The 20,126-nt window shown below is 43.4% G+C and overlaps 1 protein-coding gene across 1 annotated transcript in view; it reads right to left on the reverse strand.

Moving 5' to 3' along the window:
• The window catches only part of LOC119311720 (protein Iojap-related, mitochondrial-like), a 5,151-nt gene extending 4,272 nt beyond the window's left edge, over window positions 1-879 (reverse strand). Inside the window, exon 1 of the mRNA XM_037587407.1 lies at window positions 516-879. Within this exon, the coding sequence (XP_037443304.1) occupies window positions 516-800 (285 nt within the window). The 5' untranslated portion in view covers window positions 801-879. The remainder of the gene's footprint in view (window positions 1-515) is intronic.
• Between the last annotated feature and the right edge of the window lie 19,247 nt (window positions 880-20,126).

A 20,126-nucleotide genomic window follows, 5' to 3' on the forward strand; every position in this document is an offset into this window, starting at 1 on the left:
GATAATTAACTTTCTACTCCCCTTACACTGTGGCAGCATAGTACATGCAATTGCCTAAGGGGTTAACTATGCAGAAAGGTGTGTGCTCATTGTGTATGTATCCTCTTGATGCTCCATTTTGAGCAAATAAAATCCACCCTTTGTCAGAACTACCCGCTTCAGTTCAATCGAAATCACCCATCATGAAACAAATCACTGGACCATCTTTGCAGCTCACCCATATATTGTTCCATCCATATTAGTCACATTTTCTCAAGAATCATCAGCAGACGAGTCCACCAAAGCACTAAAAGTAAAATTGGTTAGTTCTATGAAAACAAATCATTGGACCCTTAGGGATTCCTAGAGCTAAAATCCGTTAGTTAGATATATAATACTTGAAGATCATTCATGGAATGCAAAGCAGTCATATTGCGTCCTCGCGAATTCCAGTCACAACATCACCAAAGTAGCAAACATTCGCCCAAATCATACATTAAAAAAAAAAACAGGGTGGAGGGAGAGAGGGGGCGTGCCTTGTAGAGTATGGCCTGTGCGATGTTGCGGACGTGCCAGTCGGAGCGGCCGGTGGCGACGACCATGTAGTCCGCACAAGCGCCGCCGTGGAGCCCGCCCTCACCGACGGGGAACACGCGCACGTCCCCCGCCCGGACGTCGTGCAGCACCTTCTCCACCTCCGAGAGCTCGATAAGCTCCGCCGGCCGAGCCGACGAGGCGCCGGCGGAGGAGAGGAGGCGCGGAAGAAGGTGCGGCGGCGGGCGCCATCGGCCGAGGGCTCGGGATCGAACAGCGGAGAACATCGGTGCGGAGGAAAGGGGTTTGTTTCTCTCCGGCCAGAGCTTTTACGATTTCCACCCCGAGGTCGAGGAGCGACCGAGAAGAAGAGCTTTGCTAAGACCTAGGGAATTTTTTTTTACAGTAAAGTAAATGGGTTTATACGATGACGTGGCCCTGTTTAATTTGACCCCCCATGGTCTCAAAGAAATTTAGAAGGGTTTAGGGCATCTCCAACACGGACGTGTTTTGTCATCTAAAGTGGTCCTGTATCTATCCACGGGCCTGTTCAGAAGTCATTTTTCAAGCAAATTGAAGGAGGGGGCTTTACGTCCGTCCAAACCACTGTCACGCACGCCTTCGTGCCCTTTCCCACCCGAAGCTGCCCGCATTCATGCCGCTCTAGAGCGGCTGCTACGCATTGACGCCGGCCATGAGTGGACGTGACCTCTCACTGGCGCCAACATTGAAGCGACTCGCCCGTCTAGGGCGCCGCCCGCATCGTGTCCCCGGCTTCCACCTTGGGGGAGAAGATCAGACACTAAATCTTTGAAGTATAAATGCATGCTTAAGTCGACGCCTGCATCAATCCCTAAATTGGGGTTATGAAGTGTTGATGAACCCGGTGAGAGAGAGTGGCAATGGAGGGAGGGAGAGTGAGCAGTATGAGGGGTGTGAGGGGATTTAAGGCACGGTTTCGAAAAACAACATGCCCTCTCCCTCTTTGCCCCTGCGTGTGCCCTTCTTGCGCTTGCTCGGGCCTAGCTCGCTGAAAATAGCTGATGTGGCAATCATGCTTTGAGTTTTGTGCTATGCGCCCAAAATTGCATCCCATGGCCTGAGAAGTAACCAAACATATCGTTCTTGAAGAAAAAAAGACTAGGCCTGAGAGCGCGAAAGCTTGTGATCTGTTTAGTCCGACACATCCAAATATTTTGTTGTAGCTCCGCCACTGATTCCAAGAACAGGTTCCCTGGAGTATGCTATCCCTAGAGTGCTCCGGTGCCTACAGAGAAACCATGCATTCGTAGGATCCGTCATCAGGCTGCCCTCATGCCATATCACCAGCATGGCGAAGACACATTTGTTGTCACCTGTCAGGATATGCGACATAGTTTCTATCTTCCTGATTGGGGATGTGACAACAATATGGAGATTTAGGGCAGCTCTGGCTTTTAGCCAATCCTGGCCGTCTGGTCACATGAGTGCAACACCTCGTGAACAATTTGGGTTATATGATCCATATATATGGCTTTCTTGAATTTAAGGGTTTAGATATGAGGAGTGTGGCTGTCCGACAAGACATATGAGGAGCCGTCCAGTGTGGTTTGAGGACGCGTCTAGGCGCATTCGTGAACGTTTAGGGGCCTAGATTTGTAAAGTTAGACTCTGGACTAGTGTGTTGAGGCTGAGAAGAAATGGCGCTGGGTTACTCCGATTGCTTGGAATCATAACAAAACAATAAGTAGCACACTTGCTTGGTCCATGTGCAACTTCGACAAGGAGGAGATCATCATCTCCTCCACTGATAAGGAGGACAGGGCACACAAGACGCCCAGTGGCCGCACATGTATGCGGAGGCAGCGGTTACGAACAACGAGGACGTTTGTCAGATAGAAATCATGATGGAGCGGTCACTCTGGTACTGTGGTCCGGCACCATTCTCGCAGCTACCAGCACGCGTGAAGGTGGAGCCGCAACCCCCTCCGCCCGCTCTCGCGCAACTGCGGTGTTCAAATCAGACACCGCGTGAAGGATGAGCCGTTGTCACCTCCACGACCGCATTGACTATCCGGTGTCGCCATCGCGCCATGACTATCACGGCAAGACCGTGAAGGAGGAGTTGCCGTCGGTGATCGCGAAGGCGCACGAGCGCATCCTCCACTACCACGGTGGCCGCATCTCCTCGTCGGGCGGGGGATAGGGGAGCAAGGCAAGCGACGCGGCGAGAGCGCGTAATGAGGCGCGATGTTCGGCCTTTGCCAAGTCTGACGAGGCGGTTTGCCTGGGTCCACGCTGACTCCGGCCTTGTGGAGGCTTGTGCCCTCGACCAATCGCTGCCAACCATGTAGACAGCCGCGCGGCGCCGCCACTACCTCGACGAGAAGCTCGCCAAGATCGGTGAGGAGTGGTCGCTCAGCGTCGTTGTCGTCTGCATGGACAAGGCCGCCAAGGCACCCTGTCGCAAGTCATCATTGGCCGAGGCAACCCTCCGCATGACGCAGGAGCAAGCGAAGCGCTTCCTCCGCGAGCGCCATGCGAGGGCCGGGCAAGGCTGCCGTGCCCTTCCATCGCTGAAGGGACCACTCCGACGACATCGACGGCTAGGCGATGTGGGCGAACTATTTTTCCTGGAGCAAGGCAAAAGTAGTTGATGATGGACAATGGCATGACCATGGACCAACAAAAATCATTGTATTGACAATTATTATGACGACCAAGACAATATGACAACTCCGCTGAGTTGCTCTCAGTGCATCAGTAGGGGCGTGTTTGGTTGCCTGCATAGAGCCCAACCAGGCCCGCGCGGGAAGGCAGAGGCCTGTTTGGTTGCCTGGTTTCACTGTTGGGCCTGCACCACACGCTTCTCAAAGCAGCCCACAACGTGGCTCGCTGGAAACGCTCGGATCGGCAGTTTCTCGCGAGCCAGGCTGAGTGCGGTGCGAGGTCGCACGGGCGCGTGCGAGGCGAGGGCGAGGGGGGATGGCGGGAGATGGAAATCTGGCGCGCCGTACGGCGCCAAATCTAGCATCACCCCCTTTCACTCGCTTACCCACCATAGCCACTACCCTCCTTTCTTCCCTACTGCCTCACCACCGGCGGCCACTACAAAAAAATACACTTCCGTGATGATACGTGTTTGTCACAGTAGGTCATGTTTTCTATCATGCATGTACATCCATGACGATTTTATGACAGAATCAAGATAGTCATACCTGTGTTGTGTAGAAGTGTTCCATGACATTACCAAAATTATCATCACGGAAGTGTCCACTTCCATGACGATAAATCGCGCGTCACAGAAGTGCTTTCGTCAAGGGTGACCGACACATGACATCCATCGCAATGGAACGATGTTAAGCTATCGAGTCCGGTTTTGGATCCGATAACCCGTTAATAGCCCGGACCAATGGGGATTTTCCACGTGTAAAATCATCATTGGCTGGAGGAAACACGTGTCAGCTCCGCGTTGGCACAGGTGTCACTCATCCAATGGGCGAGATGCACCTATGATATGTTGCCACGTGGACCGGCCCAAAAGTGGCCCATAAAGTTTAAATGGGCCGGCCCAACTAAAGGCCCACAAGATTTTGCGGACCATAATGGGTCGGCCCAGCTAAAGGCCCACAAAATTTAGCGGGCCATAATGGGTCGGTCCAGGTAAAGGCCCATGAGATTTTGCGGACCATAATGGGCGGGCCTAGCTAAAGGCCCACAAGATTTAGCGGGCCATAATGGGCCGGCCCAGGTAAAGGCCCACGAGATTTTTGCAGGCCATAATGGGCCGGCCCAAGTAAAGACCCACAAGATTTTTGCCGACCATAATGGGTCGGCCCAGCTAAAGGCCCACGAGATTTCGCCGACATTAATGGACCGGCCCATTAACTTGCTGCCATGTTTTGGGCCACATGCCGGCCCATATTTGATTCGGTCCATTAATGGCCTGCCACGTCCCGGGCCTAATAAGAGCCCATATGAGATCCGGCTCGTTAAAAGTCTACCACGTTTTGGGCCAAATTACGGCCAAGATCAGGTTCGACCCTTTAAGAGGCTTTGGGCTAAACTATGGCCCATATCAGATTCGGCATGTTAACTGGACGCTATGGCCCATATAGTAATTCGGCCTGATATTAGTTTCGACCTGTTAAGGGCCCATTTATCATTTTGGCACTATATTAATTTCGGCATGTTAAAAGCCCGTCATATAGTTGGGCCTAACTATGGCCTGGTTTGCATTCAGCCTGCTCGCAGCCGATAATCTGATTGGGCCAAACAAGGACCGAGACAATTTTGGCCTGTTAAAAGCATGTGATTTGATTGGCACAATCATGGGCCGGAGTCCATTTCGGGCTGCTGTCGGCCCGTGAGCTGTTTGATGTCTACTACACAACCTTATTCTTGTAGACGTTGTTGGGCCTGCAAGTGCACAGGTTTGTAGGACAGTAGCAAATTTCCCTCAAGTGGATTACCTAAGGTTTATCAATCTGTAGGAGGCATAGGATGAAGATGGTATCTCTCAAACAACCCTGCAACCAAATAACAAAGAGTCTCTTGTGTCCCCAACACACCCAATACAATGGTAAATTGTATAGGTGCACTAGTTCGGCGAAGAGATAGTGATACAAGTGCAAAATAGATAGTAGATAAAGGTATTTGTAATCTGAAATTATAAAAACAGCAAGGTAACAAGTGGTAAAAGTGAGCATAAATGGTATTGCAATGATAAGAAACAAGGCCTAGGGTTCATACTTTCACTAGTGCAAGTTCTCTCAACAATAATAACATAGATAGATCATATAACAATCCCTCAACATGCAACAAAGAGTCACTCCAAAGCCACTAATAGCGGAGAACAAACGAAGAGATTATGGTAGGGTACGAAACCACCTCAAAGTTATTCTTTTGGATCAATCTATTCAAGAGTTCGTACTAGAATAACACCTTAAGACACAAATCAACCAAAACCCTAATGTCACCTAGATACTCCATTGTCACCTCAAGTATCCGTGGGCATGATTATACGATATGCATCACACAATCACAGATTCATCCAACCAACACAAAGTACTTCAAAGAGTGCCCCAAAGTTTCTACCGGAGAGTCAAGAAAACGTGTGCCAACCCCTATGCATAGGTTCATGGGAGGAACCCGCAAGTTGGTCACCAAAACATACATCAAGTGGCACGTGATATCCCATTGTCACCACAGATAAACACGGCAAGACATACATCAAGTGTTCTCAAATCAAAGACTCAATCCGATAAGATAACTTCAAGAGGGAAACTCAATTCATCACAAGAGAGTAGAGGGGGAGAAACATCATAAGATCCAACTATAATAACAAAGCTAGCGATACATCAAGATCGTGCCATAGAGAGAACACGAGAGAGAGAGATCAAACACATAGCTACTGGTACATACCCTCAGCCCCGAGGGTGAACTACTCCCTCCTCATCATGGAGAGCGTCGGGATGATGAAGATGGTCACCGGTGATGGGATCCCCCTCCGGCAGGGTGCCGGAATGGACTCTCGAGAGGTTTTTGGTGGCTACAGAGGCTTGCGGCGGCGGGACTCCCGATCTATCTTGATATTCGATGGTTTTAGGGTACGTAGGCTTATATAGGCGAAAGAAGTCGGTAGGGGGGTCCTCGAGGGGCCCACGAGACAGGGGGCGCGCCCAGTAGGGGGGGCGCCCTCCTATCTCCTGGCCTCCTCGAGGATCTTCTGACTTGAACTCCAAGTCTCCAAGATCATAATCTTCCCAAAAATCATGCTGCCGAAGGTTTCATTCCATTTGGACTCCGTTTGATATTCCTTTTCTTCGAAATACTGAAACAGGCAATAAAACAACAATATGGGCTGGGCCTCCGGTTAATAGGTTAGTCCCGAAAGTAATATAAAAGTGTATAATAAAGCCCGTGATCATTCAAAATAGATAATAAAATAGCATGAATGATTCATAAATTATAGATACGTTGGAGACGTATCAGCATCCAAGCTTAATTCATACTCGTCCTCGAGTAGGTAAATGATAAAAACAGAATTTATGAAGTGTGAATGCTAGAGGTGCACAAGTTTGATCAATGATAATTTCAATCACCTTTTCTACATGATAATATGTCATAACAGTAGTTCATCTCATAAAACTTCTCACGATAAAGTAACAAGCAATTCACATGTTAAAGCATAGACTACAAACTTTCTTGAAAACTAGCAAACTTCATTCTTAGTCATCAAACAATTGCAATTCATCCTATTTTCAGGGAGGGTCTATGTCAGAGCTTTGATTTAGCAAACTTCACATACTCAACCATCATATAGTCTTCTACAATTGCTAACACTCACGCAATACTTGTGGTTATGAAGTTTTAATCAGACACAGAGAAAGATTGGGGCTTATAATGTTGCCTCCAAACGTATTCACCTTTGGGTGATGTCAACAATAATAGTTCATGCTAACGTTCATCCAATTGGATATATATATCAGGATCACCCTAACACAAAGTGCTTGTCAAAGGATAAAATGAAAAAGGGAAAGGTGAAGATCACCTTGACTCTTGGATAAAGTAAAAGACATAAAGTAAAAGATAGGCCCTTCGCAGAGGGAAGCAGAGGTTGTCATGCGCTTTTAGGGTTGGATACACAAAATCTTAATGCGAAAGAACGTCACTTTATATTGCCCCTTGTATATGGACCTTTATTATGCAGTTTGTCGCTTTTATTTCTTCCATAACAAGATCGTACAAAGCTTATTTTCTCCACACTAATAAGTCATGCATATTTAGAGAGCAATTTTTATTGCTTGCACCGATGACAACTTACTTGAAGGATCTTACTCAATCCATAGGTAGGTATGGTGGACTCTCATGGCAAAAACTGGGTTTAAGGATATTTGGAATCACAAGTAGTATCTCTACTTGGTGCAAAGAATTTTGGCTAGCATGAGGGGGAAAGGCAAGCTCAACATGTTTGAATGATCCATGACAATATACTTTAACTAAGATGTGAGAAAACATAACCCATTACGTTGTCTTCCTTTTCCAACATCAACTCTTTAGCATGTCATACATAATGAGTGCTCACAATTATAAAAGATATCTATGATAATATATTTATATGTGAAATCTCTCTTCCTTCAATATTCTTTCATGAATTGTTCAAATGACTAATACAATGCTTGCTAACCGTCAATAAATTTACAACCTCTACTTCTTAGATGTGAAGTCATTACTCCCCATGGAATAAGCAAATGAAACATATATAATTTCAGATTTATGACAATCAACTCATTCAACCATTTACTCATAGGATATAAGTGAAGCACACGAGTAAATGAAAAACTACTCCAAAAAGATATAAGTGAAGAACAATGAGTAGCTAAATAATTATGTAACTATGTGAAGACTCTCTCTCATTTAAGAATTTCAGATCTTGGTATTGTATTCAAGCAGCAAGAAAAGCAAAATAAAATGACATTGCAAGGATAGCACAACTCAAGTGAAGAAGCAAAAACTTAGGCTCAACCGACACTAACCGATAGTTGTTGAAGAAGAAAGGTGGGATGCCTAACGGGGCATCCCCAAGCTTAGATGCTTGAGACTTCTTGAAATATTATCTTGGGGTGCCTTGGGCATCCCCAAGCTTGAACTTTTGTGTCTCCTTAATTCCTCTTATATCATGGTTTCTCTTTTTATCAAAAGCTTCATCCACACCAAACTCAACAAGAACTCGTGAGATAGGTTAGTATAAACCAATGCAAAACCTTATCATTTTCTACTGTAACAAATCACTAAAATTATTATTCAACATTGCATACTAAATGCCTCTGCATATTTAATACTCCTATCCTCAAATAGAATCATTAAACAAGCAAACATATGCAAACAATGCAACCATAACAGCAATCTGCCAAAACAGTACAGTCTGTAAAGAATGTAAGAGTATCAATACTTCCCTAACTCCAAAAATTATAAGAGAAAATTCCCACTGTAATAAATTTATCAGATCTTAATATGCAAAAATATTCAACATTATACCATTCTCTGACCTTTCTAGGGAATTTTTGCAACAACGGTAAACTTTCTGTTTTCAAACAGCAACATGTATACTAGCAAAATAAACATGGTAGAGGCTATCCTTGACTTTTTTATTGAAACTAAAGATGCAAAACATTAACCTAAATAACATAAAGAAAATACTAACAAAAGAAAATGACGCTCCAAGCAAAACACATATCATGTGGTGAATAAAAATATAGCTCCAAGTAAAGTTACCGATGAACGAAGACGAAAGAGGGGTTGCCTTCCGGGGCATCCCCAAGCTTAGGCTCTTGGTTGTCCTTGGAATCCCCAAGATTAGGCTCTTGCCACTCCTTATTCCATAATCCATCAAATCTTTACCCAAAATTTGAAAACTTCAACCACACAAAACTCAAAACAAAACTCGTAAGCTCCGTTAGTATAAGAAAATAAAACCACCACTTAGGTACTGTAATGGACTCATTCTAAATTCATATTGGTGTAATACCTACTGTATTCCAACTTCTCTATGGTTCATACCCTTACATACTAGCCATAGATTCATCAAAATAAGCAAACAATACAATGAAAACAGAATCTGTCAAAAACAGAACAGTCTGTAGTAATCTGTATCAAACGTATACTTCTGGAACCCCAACAATTATGAAATAAATTGCTGGACCTGAGTAATTTGTCTATTAATCATCTACAAAAAGAATCAACCTAAAATCTCTCTCCATTAAAAAATGGCAGCTAATCTCATGAGCGCTAAAGTTTCTGTTTTTTTTACAGCAAGATCATATAGACTTCACCCAAGTCTTCCCAAAGGTTCTATTTGGCACTTTATTGAAAAAAAATCTATAAAACATGATTACTACAGTAGCATAATCATATGGACACACAAAACAGTAAGGGTAAATATTGGGTTGTCTCCCAACAAGCGCTTTTCTTTAATGCCTTTCTAGCTAGGCATGATGATGGCAATGATGCTCACATAAAAGATAAGAATTGAATCATAAAGAGAGCATCATGAAGAATATGACTAGCACATTTAAGTCTAGGGACATATATATCTGTGCCCCTAACTCGAATCCACTACTCAAATTTTCCCCTAATTTTGAGGCATGCTCAAATTTATCCCTCCGCCGTTAAGTCACTACTCAGAAATGCCCTTCCATACAGTACTATAGCAATTTCTGTCCAATACTATAGCACTTTCCGTCCACTACAGTACACATGGGCCTCTGACGGTCAAAGGCCTTTGACTGGACGGAAGGGCATTTCTGAGTAGTGACTTAACGGCAGAGGGGCAAATGTGAGCATGCTTTGAAATTAGGGGCAAATCTGAGTAGGTGGCTCGAGTTAGGGGCAGAAATGCAAATGGCCCTTAAGTCTAACCCACTTCCTATGCATAGGGATTTTGTGAGCAAACAACTTATGGGAACAATAATCAACTAGCATAGGAAGGTAAAACAAGCATAACTTCAATATTTTAAGCACATAGAGAGGAAACTTGATATTATTGCAATTCCTATAAGCATATGTTCCTCCCTCATAATTATTTTCAGTAGCATCATGAATGAATTCAACAATATAACCAGCACCTAAAGCATTCTTTTCATGATCTACAAGCATAGAAAATTTATTACTCTCCACATAAGCAAATTCCTTCTCATGAATAATAGTGGGAGCAAATTCAACAAAATAATTATCATGTGAGGCATAATCCAATTGAAAACTAAAATCATGATGACAAGTTTCATGGTTATCATTATTCCTAATAGCATACAAGTCATCACAATAATCATCATATATAGCAACTTTATTCTCATAATCAATTGGAACCTCTTCCGAAATAGTGGAATCATCACTAAATAAAGTTGACACTCTTCCAAATCCACTTTCATGTTCATCACAATAAGATTCAACATCCTCCAAAATAGTGGGATCATTACTTCCTAAAGTTGACACTCTTCCAAACCCACTTTCATCAATATAATCATCATAAATAGGAGGCATGCTTTCATCATAATAAATATTCTCATCAAACTTGGGGGACAAAAATATCATATTCATCAAACATAGCTTCCCCAAGCTTGTGGCTTTGCATATCATTAGCATCATGGATATTCAAGAAATTCATACTAACAACATTGCAATCACGCTCATCATTCAAAGATTTAGTACCAAACATTCTATAGATTTCTTCTTCTAGCACTTGAGCACAATTTTCCTTTTCATCATACTCACGAAAGATATTAAAAAGACGAAGCGTATGAGACAAACTTAACTCCACTTTTTTTGTAGTTTTCTTTTATAAACTAAACTAGTGATAAAACAAGAAACAAAAAGATTCGATTGCAAGATCTAAAGATATACCTTCAAGCACTCACCTCCCCGGCAACAGCGCTAGAAAAGATCTTAGTTGACGGGGTGTGAGTGCCGCTTACCTAGCCTCCCCGGCAACGGGGCCAGAAAAGAGCTTGATGTCTACTACACAACCTTCTTCTTGTAGATGTTGTTGGGCCTGCAAGTGCACAGGTTTGTAGGACAATAGCAAATTTCCCTCAAGTGGATGACCTAAGGTTTATCAATCCGTAGGAGGCGTAGGATGAAGATGGTCTCTCTCAAACAACCCTGCAACCAAATAACAAAGAGTCTCTTGTGTCCCCAACACACCCAATACAATGGTAAATTGTATAGGTGCACTAGTTCGGCGAAGATATAGTGATACAAGTGCAAAATAGATAGTAGATAAAGGTATTTGTAATCTGAAATTATAAAAATAGCAAGGTAACAAGTGGTAAAGTGAGCGTAAACGGTATTGCAATGATAGGAAACAAGGCCTAGGGTTCATACTTTCACTAGTGCAAGTTCTCTCAACAATAATAACATAGATAGATCATATAACAATCCCTCAACATGCAACAAAGAGTCACTCCAAAGCCACTAATAGTGGAGAACAAACGAAGAGATTATGGTAGGGTATGAAACCACCTCAAAGTTATTCTTTCAGATCAATCTATTCAAGAGTTCGTACTAGAATAACACCTTAATACACAAATCAACCAAAACCCTAATGTCACCTAGATACTCCATTGTCACCTCAAGTATCCGTGGGTATGATTATACGATATGCATCACACAATCTCAGATTCATCCAACCAACACAAAGTACTTCAAAGAGTGCCCCAAAGTTTGTACCGGAGAGTCAAGAAAACGTGTGCCAACCCCTATGCATAGGTTCATGGGCGGAACCCGCAAGTTGGTCACCAAAACATACATCAAGTGGCACGTGATATCCCATTGTCACCACAGATAAACACGGCAAGACATACATCAAGTGTTCTCAAATCAAAGACTCGATCTGATAAGATAACTTCAAGAGGGAAACTCAATTCATCACAAGAGAGTAGAGGGTGAGAAACATCATAAGATCCAACTATAATAACAAAGCTAGTGATACATCAAGATCGTGCCATAGAGAGAACACGAGAGAGAGAGAGAGAGAGAGAGAGAGAGAGATCAAACACATAGCTACTGGTACATACCCTCAGCCCCGAGGGTGAACTACTCCCTCCTCGTCATGGAGAGCGCCAGGATGATGAAGATGGCCACCGGTGATGGGATCCCCCTCCGACAGGGTGCCGGAATGGACTCTCGAGAGGTTTTTGGTGGCTACAGAGGCTTGCGGCGGCGGAACTCCCGATCTGTCTTGATATTCGATGGTTTTAGGGTACGTAGGCTTATATAGGCGAAAGAAGTCGGTCGGGGGGTCCTCGCGGGGCCCACGAGACAGGGGGTGCGCCCAATAGGGGGGCGCCCTCCTATCTCCTGGCCTCCTCGAGGATCTTCTGACTTGAACTCCAAGTTTCCAGGATCATAATCTTCCCAAAAATCACGCTGCCGAAGGTTTCATTCCGTTTGGACTCCGTTTGATATTCCTTTTCTTCGAAATACTGAAACAGGCAATAAAACAGCAATATGGGCTGGGCCTTTAGTTAATAGGTTAGTCCCAAAAGTAATATAAAAGTGTATAATAAAGCCTATAATCATTCAAAACAGATAATAAAATAGCATGAATGCTTCATGAATTATAGATACGTTGGAGACATATCACTGTTTGGCACGTTTCAGGCCCAACCTACTTCTCAGCGTCCTAAAAGCCCATTGAGTTTTCTTGCAAAAAGAGGGCCGGCGGTTTACTCGGCCTATTAAAGGCCCGAATCTACTAGTGGGCCAGTTTACATTTAGGCCTTTTAACGGACTAAGATGACGGGGCCCAAGATGCGGATCATACATCGTGATTGCATGACGGCCCGATTATGTACCATAATTTTACGGTTTGGCCGGTTTACTGCGAAGACAGGATATATACACAGTAAAATAATTGCAACATTGTGAATAAGAAAAAACCTAGACTATACAATAAAGAAATTACGACATATTACATCCACTGGGCATCAAAGTTTGCCACTATGAGAATAAAGCACAAGCAGACAGCAGATTACATACACTGGGCATCAAAGATCGCCACCACTGCAAATAAATACACCGACAAAATAATATACAAAACCGACAGCACTTCAATAGAGTTCAAGAAAGGTTAGCCCTGCTGGGGAGCTGCAGCGCAAGCAGCTGAGCAACCTGATGAGACTGCGCTTGTTTAACACTTATATCCTCCTCACTTTGAAAGATAAACAAGCAGACAGATGACAGGTTTTGCACATAAAATTATCAGTGCTGACAATTCATCACATTTCTTACTGACGAATAAAGTGACACAATTTAAAATTGTATTAACACAATATGGTATTGTTCAGGTCAAGACATGGCAGGAAATGACATTGTGAAGGAGTTGGCAGCTTCATGACACCACTGGATTACAGATCAAGAACTCATAAGTATCAATGGTTAGTGTGTTGTCAATTTATCCCATTTCAAATTAGCAAATAAAGAGACGGTTTAAATAATAGTAGAATGATATGACATTGTTCATAGTTAAGACATTGCATAATATGACATTGTACTGTAGTGGGTAGGTTCACCACACCACTGGATTACAGATGAAGAACAGAAGCATACATGCAGTGCAAAAGAAGATCACTTGCTCTATATAGTTTAATTTACATGGTATGAAGAAGGAACTTGGTTGTACAACAGAAAACTTAAATTGATAAGGACAAACTTTTGTTTATGAACTACATAATAAACTTTAAACATGCAATTTGATGCAAACACAAAAAATAAACAGCTGTTGTAGTCTTGCCTAACCAAATATACACAACAAAGTTTGAAGGCTTGAGAAGGATAAACTTACATTATTGGTGAAGACAAGCTCTATAAAGCCCTTGTCCATGCTGATGGGGGGCAATTCAAGAAGTTTACCACAGAATCTTCTTCATAAGCATTGTCTTTATTCTACATTTTGTTAAGAGTAAATATAGATGTGATAATATAAGAAAAAATGGAGAATATTTAAGATAAGATGAAGAGTGATGCTACATAACCAAGTAGCTATAAATTTATGTACAGCGATACATGCAAAAGGTACAGCCAAGAGAAATGCACAGCTAAACTTCTTCAGTACCATCTGTGTTATCCAACCTTATGGTAAGAGTAAATATAGATTTGATGTGTAGAAAATGGAGGGCAAAGGAAAATAAGCTGCAGAGTGATGGTACATGAACAACTACCTGTCAATATAAGTACACTGATAAAGGACAACACGTACTTACAAGAACAATGCATAGCTAAAAAATTTCATTGGCATTGGATATATTCTACACTAATGTAACCATTCATACATATCAGATAATTTAGAGCGAACAATTGATAAGCAAGCTATCATGCATACTACTGTCACATAATGAACCAAGTATGTATGTAAGTACAGTGATACATGACAACATGTACTAACAAGAGCAAAGCAACAGGCAGCATATTTGTGATATCCTGTCGTTCTTTTCAAACCGGAATTCTTCTTCGAGCAGATTTCCTGCAAAAAAAGATCCGTAAGGCACATGCGGAAAAGTAGAAGTTCAAATTGTCATGTGATTTCATAGACAATACCTCATCATGGGAATGAGACCAGTGCATAACAAGGTTTTACCATTCAATGTCTTCTAAATTTAGCACAGGAGACTTCAGCAGAGATTCGTTTATAGACTTGCCATCAAAGTGTGATTTCCTCAGGTAACACCGATACTGCAGCAATGCTTCCTTGAAAAGCACAAGCAAGATTTGCTCATCATGACCATCCAGATTGACCCTCGCCTACTTACAACATTGTAATGTAAATCATTGATGTGTTCAGTCAGCAGAAAACAGGAAAATAATAACCATGAATAATAGCACTTATACGTAAGTTGGACAGGAAGATGTGAAAATTGTATTTGTCTTCACTATAATCTTCCCATGATGGGAATATATGAACGTAGTCCCTAACAACATTGAAATCATTGTCTTTTAATCTGGGAATAACTAGAATGGGGTTCCACTATGCAGGAATTGGCCGTCTCTGCAGTTGGGATAGGTCTTCGGCCGGTGGACTTGCTGTACTTTTTGCTGGAGTGGGATTTTTCTGTGATACGGCTGGTGCTATGGCAACTGAAATCGGTATACCTTTTGTTGGAGTGCAGGTCCTGTGTGGTGGGGCTAGTGGTGTGGCCAGTGAAGTATGGGTACAGTCTACTGGAGTTGATTCTACATTTTGTGTCATTGGTTGTACAACCAATATAAGTGGGGTGCTGTCTGATTTCTCCGGCACCACCGCGTTTTTCAAGGACTTTGCTGGTTATCCTTCAGGTTCGGCAATCACCCTCTTCCTTTTTGATGTCTGATGCACAAGAATAGCATTTGAGTGGAAAACACATGGTATGATGACAGATGGAATATGTATTGATAATGGATGGGCATGGCATCTCGACATATATGATGAGTAAACTAAGCAGATGGTGGTGCAACAAAGTAGAAGAAATGCAAGACAACATATGCAAGATACGCGCAATCAATAAAACCTTGCCAAATTAGAACAGGCACCTTGATGGGTGAATAGGACAGGCCATCTGCCTTTGACTCCTCGAGGTTAGAATAGTCATTAGGATCATATTCTGAACAAGAATCAATAGGTGGGGAGCATAGTTTCATTGCATCCAGAATGGCACTCAATGCCTTGGTGCCAATTTTGTAAGTCATTGCAGTGTTTAGCTTCAAGAGTGGACTACTGCTAGTGCGACACAAAGCAGCTACACAGATCAATGTATAGATATAACAGGAAAATCGTAAGCATCAGAGTAAAATCAGCAAAGTGGAACTTGCTGGAATATATGTGCTAGTATTGCCGGTACGGCTAGAAAGGCTTCGGATACCGGCTCTCTTCAACTGAAGGTGCGGTACTATTAATATCAGTGTAACTCTCAAAGGCGACACAACTCCCCGCATTCCTTGCTATTCTTATAGGATTCAAGTGGGCAGGCCACTACAAATCCTATTCATATGTTTACAAAATCCTACAAATCATAGAGCCCCGAAGAGTTCAAAGTGTCCATCACAATCGACTATATAGACCTCTACACTACAAATGTCCCTGCTCATCTTCACTACAAGGAACATACTGTACTACTATCATACTCCCTCCGTTCCAAATATAAGTCTTTGTCGAGATTTCCACTATGGATCACATACAGATGTATCCATATACATTTTAGAGTGTAGATTCACTCATTTTGCTCCATATGTAGTCCATGGTGGAATCTATACAAAGACTTGTATTTAGTAACGGAGAGAGTACTTATTAAAGAAGAACGGAAGAGGAACATGCTAAAGAAGAGCAAGCAGATTTTGGATAATAAATTGTTCGTTGCGCAGTGCCAACACATGATGAACCAGAGCGCATTAAGAATGCAATTCCCTGCTGTCCCTCGACCATTTCAGGTGGTTGGATGAAGATCCTACGTCTGCTAACCCTTCTTCTTCCTCGTCTCTGATTCTTCCCATACAGAACACCACACGGGCCGCCGGCCGGACCATCGGCCCCCACCACCTGTGTTCCTCCGCCACCCCCACCCCCACCCCCACCCCCGCCCCCACCTGTGCCGAGTTTTCTTCGTTCGGCGAGGCCCCACTACCACCCTCCCACAACCATCGTCCCCACCCGAGCCCCTTCCTTCGCACCGGCGAGCTCCGACGAGCTCTAAAAAATTGACTGACCCAATTTTGGAATTTAGTCTACTGTGATTTAACTAGTGTGGAATATAAAAGGGGAAAACCATAAGCATTGAGAGTATAGTTTTGAGCATGCCATGGCGGATCTGAAGGTGCAAACCGGACAAAGGCAACTTCACCACCAATGTTTGCTTTCAACTAGCAAGTAAGTGATGGACAAGAAATCAGAGTAAAGAAGTGGCGATCTATTTTCTGGCTGCGATAAATAAGTTTAGAAGATACGAAGAGTACCGCCTCTGGTGCGGCGCCGTGTATGCATCTGCTGAGAATTTGACGGTGTTGCGGTAGCGATGGCTATCGGCAGCGTGGAAGCAGATCTAGGAGGGTAGACGGTGGCGGCGGGGCACGATGGACGAGATGGTCGTAGGAGCGGCGCCGACAAGGTGGACGATGGCAGGGATGAAGCGAGAGGACGGGATGCAAGGATCCCGGTCCGAAGCCGTGGATGAGAGAGGTCGATCTCTTGTAATGGACAGCAGCGTCGGGGTATCAGCTCCGGCATGGTGGAGGACGACGGCGGTGGATGGAGGTGGCGGACGGAGGAGGCTAGGGTGGAGAGGGTGTTTTGGCGCCCACGGAGTAGGAATGGGGAAATGGAGGTAGAGAGGAAGGGGGGAACCATATCTTCAGGGCGTGCTTGTCTCAAATGCGAGGAAATTTACAAACTTAGCCCCCGTTTCAAATTTCCTACATCACAACAATATTAGTCGGTTGGGGATAGGACGATAATCTCGCATACACCGAATATTTGCCGACGAGAGTTTGTTTTTGGCGCTCACCGTGTATGAATCGGGGAGGGAGTCAATTTTGGCCGAGAACGCACTGTGTTTTGGCGTCCACCGTCTATGAATCCGGGTGAGAGGTGGTTATGTCACGTTTGAGTGAAATTACAAACCTACCCCTATCGAAACCTATAGAAATCGAGCACATAGGCTTTGTGTGGAAGGGATATGCACTAGTAATTTCCATCTCATAGATTTTGGTTTCGGGCGGTTACTGCGACTTTCCCCGCTTCATTCAAATTTTGCAGAGTGCAAGTTTACCATGCCAACTCAATTCGAATCCCGTTTGTATTCTATTTTTTTCGGGCGGGATCCATTTTCGATTGGAATAAAATTCTATATACAACATTTTTTTATATATACTTTCAAAAGCACAACACCCTTTATACATAAATATGGTTTACAAATGAAATGATCTCAGATTCATAAGGTTGTATCCATCAATTTGGATTTTCAAATATTTAAAACCACTTTATGTTGAAATCCAATGTATGCATTCCTCGCTAACTGTCTCCAATTAATGTGTGTTTCATGCAGGGGATTTTTACTTCTCAAACATGTATAATGTGTTTCACACACGCAACATATAGCATAATCCTATTTAGACACTAATTGCATATAAACCATGCATTGTTTCTAATTAAAGAATCTATGGATCACCAATATTGATAAACTATATAACATTACACATGTTTGCAAATTCAAATGAATATGCATGTTTGATACACCAATTTGCGTTATGATATTATCGATGTCGTGATCTCCAGTTTAAATATTTGAATCCCCTTTAATCCAGATATTCGTCTCATATAGCTATCACTCATGCTTATATAGGACTATCTCTCTAGACCTATACGCGTTCATCGTCTCTCGGGTATCTCTCGTGCTACCAGTATGTTGACAATGATCTTTTATCTTCGTAACACACTTACGGTACTCTCTCCCTCGACCTTCATGACTCTATCTCTCTCTAAGTATATCTCACTCCATGCTATGTGTCTCTAACTATGATTCTCCATGGGGAGTCTCTTTCTCTCACACAAACACAAAACTTTGTCTTCCGGGGTCTCATTTCTCTCTACTATTCCCCTGTGTGCCACTCGCACACCCCTCATACAGAGATGTCTTTTGCTCCTTAGATATGAGAACCTACGACTCTTCCTCTTGAATATCTCTTTCTCACACACAAACACAAACTCTGTCTCCCAGGGTCTCATATTTCTCCACTGTTCTCTTGTATGTCGCTCACACACACTCTCTCTCCCTAGAGATATCTTGCGTTCCCTCATATGTCTCTCTAGCTATCACTCTCATTGTGAAATATCTTTCTCTCTCGCAGACACAAAACTCCATCTCTCGGGATCTCATTTCTCTCTGATATTTGTTTGTATGTGACCCACATGCACCCTCTCTCTATATCTCTCACACCCACACACATAACTCAGCCTTTTGATCCACTCGACTCCTATCTCTAACGCACACTAGCTAGCATCTTTATCTTTCTATTTATCTGTTTCTCCATCAACCTTCTTTCTCTCCCTCACTCTTGCTTCCTATCACGCACACTACATATATTTGTCTCTACATGCAGTCAAGTGCCCTCCTTTTATCTTTCTCTCACACACACATAACTTCACCCTATGAACCACCCGACGGTCATCTCCAACACTCAAACTAGCGGATGTCCCTCTAGCTAGCATCTCCATCTCTGTATCTATATGTAGTTTCTCCGTCAAAATTTCTTTCTCGCACGCAGTCTTGCTTCCTATCACCCACAATATATATGTCTCTCCATACATATGCATTTATAGGTTGATCTCTTTTGCACAATCGTTGTGCCTCACTCCCTCTGCTCTCCATAGATGCATGCTCCAGCCCACGCCACTATCTCTTAAAGACAAAAACACATGCTCAATTGTCGGGCCTTCTTCCCTGCATTCTCACATGCATGCATATTGTCATACCGATCCGTCTCTCCCATGTCGTTGATCTTATGACTTATGTCTTCTTTCTTTTATCTCGATCATGTGCGCGCACACACACACATCCCACGTATACATGTATACCTCTCACACATGCACGTTCAAGGTCTCTATGTCTCCATACGTAGTTAATTACCCTCAACCCTAACGCCACAACGAATCATTCTCTTCTTGTGTGCACATAACTTCCGCCTGGATGGGTAAAACACACACTCACACTTAACAATCTCCTTCTAGCTACCCCCCTCTCACTCTTCCCCTATATCCCTGAAACCAATATGACCATCCCTTTGTTTAATTCCCGCCTACATGCACCATCGATATATAGTAGTCTTCCTCGGTGTCTCTTGAACAATCACGTTCTCTCGATGTCGACTCCTCTCAGGCGCACACACCTTCTCTTCCCTCTCTACGGGCATTTTCTCTCTCGCACCCCATCGTTTGTGGCCTCTGCCATACACATCACCTCTCTATGATGAAGCCATGCACACTTAAATTACATCCGCCACCGAGGACCCCGTGACACACACACACACACAATCAAACACATACACACATACGCACGCGCGCACCCCCCCACACAAACACACACACACACAAACACACACACACACTAAGACTC

Source organism: Triticum dicoccoides, chromosome 5B (assembly GCF_002162155.2).
Source record: "Triticum dicoccoides isolate Atlit2015 ecotype Zavitan chromosome 5B, WEW_v2.0, whole genome shotgun sequence".
Taxonomy (NCBI): domain Eukaryota; kingdom Viridiplantae; phylum Streptophyta; class Magnoliopsida; order Poales; family Poaceae; genus Triticum; species Triticum dicoccoides.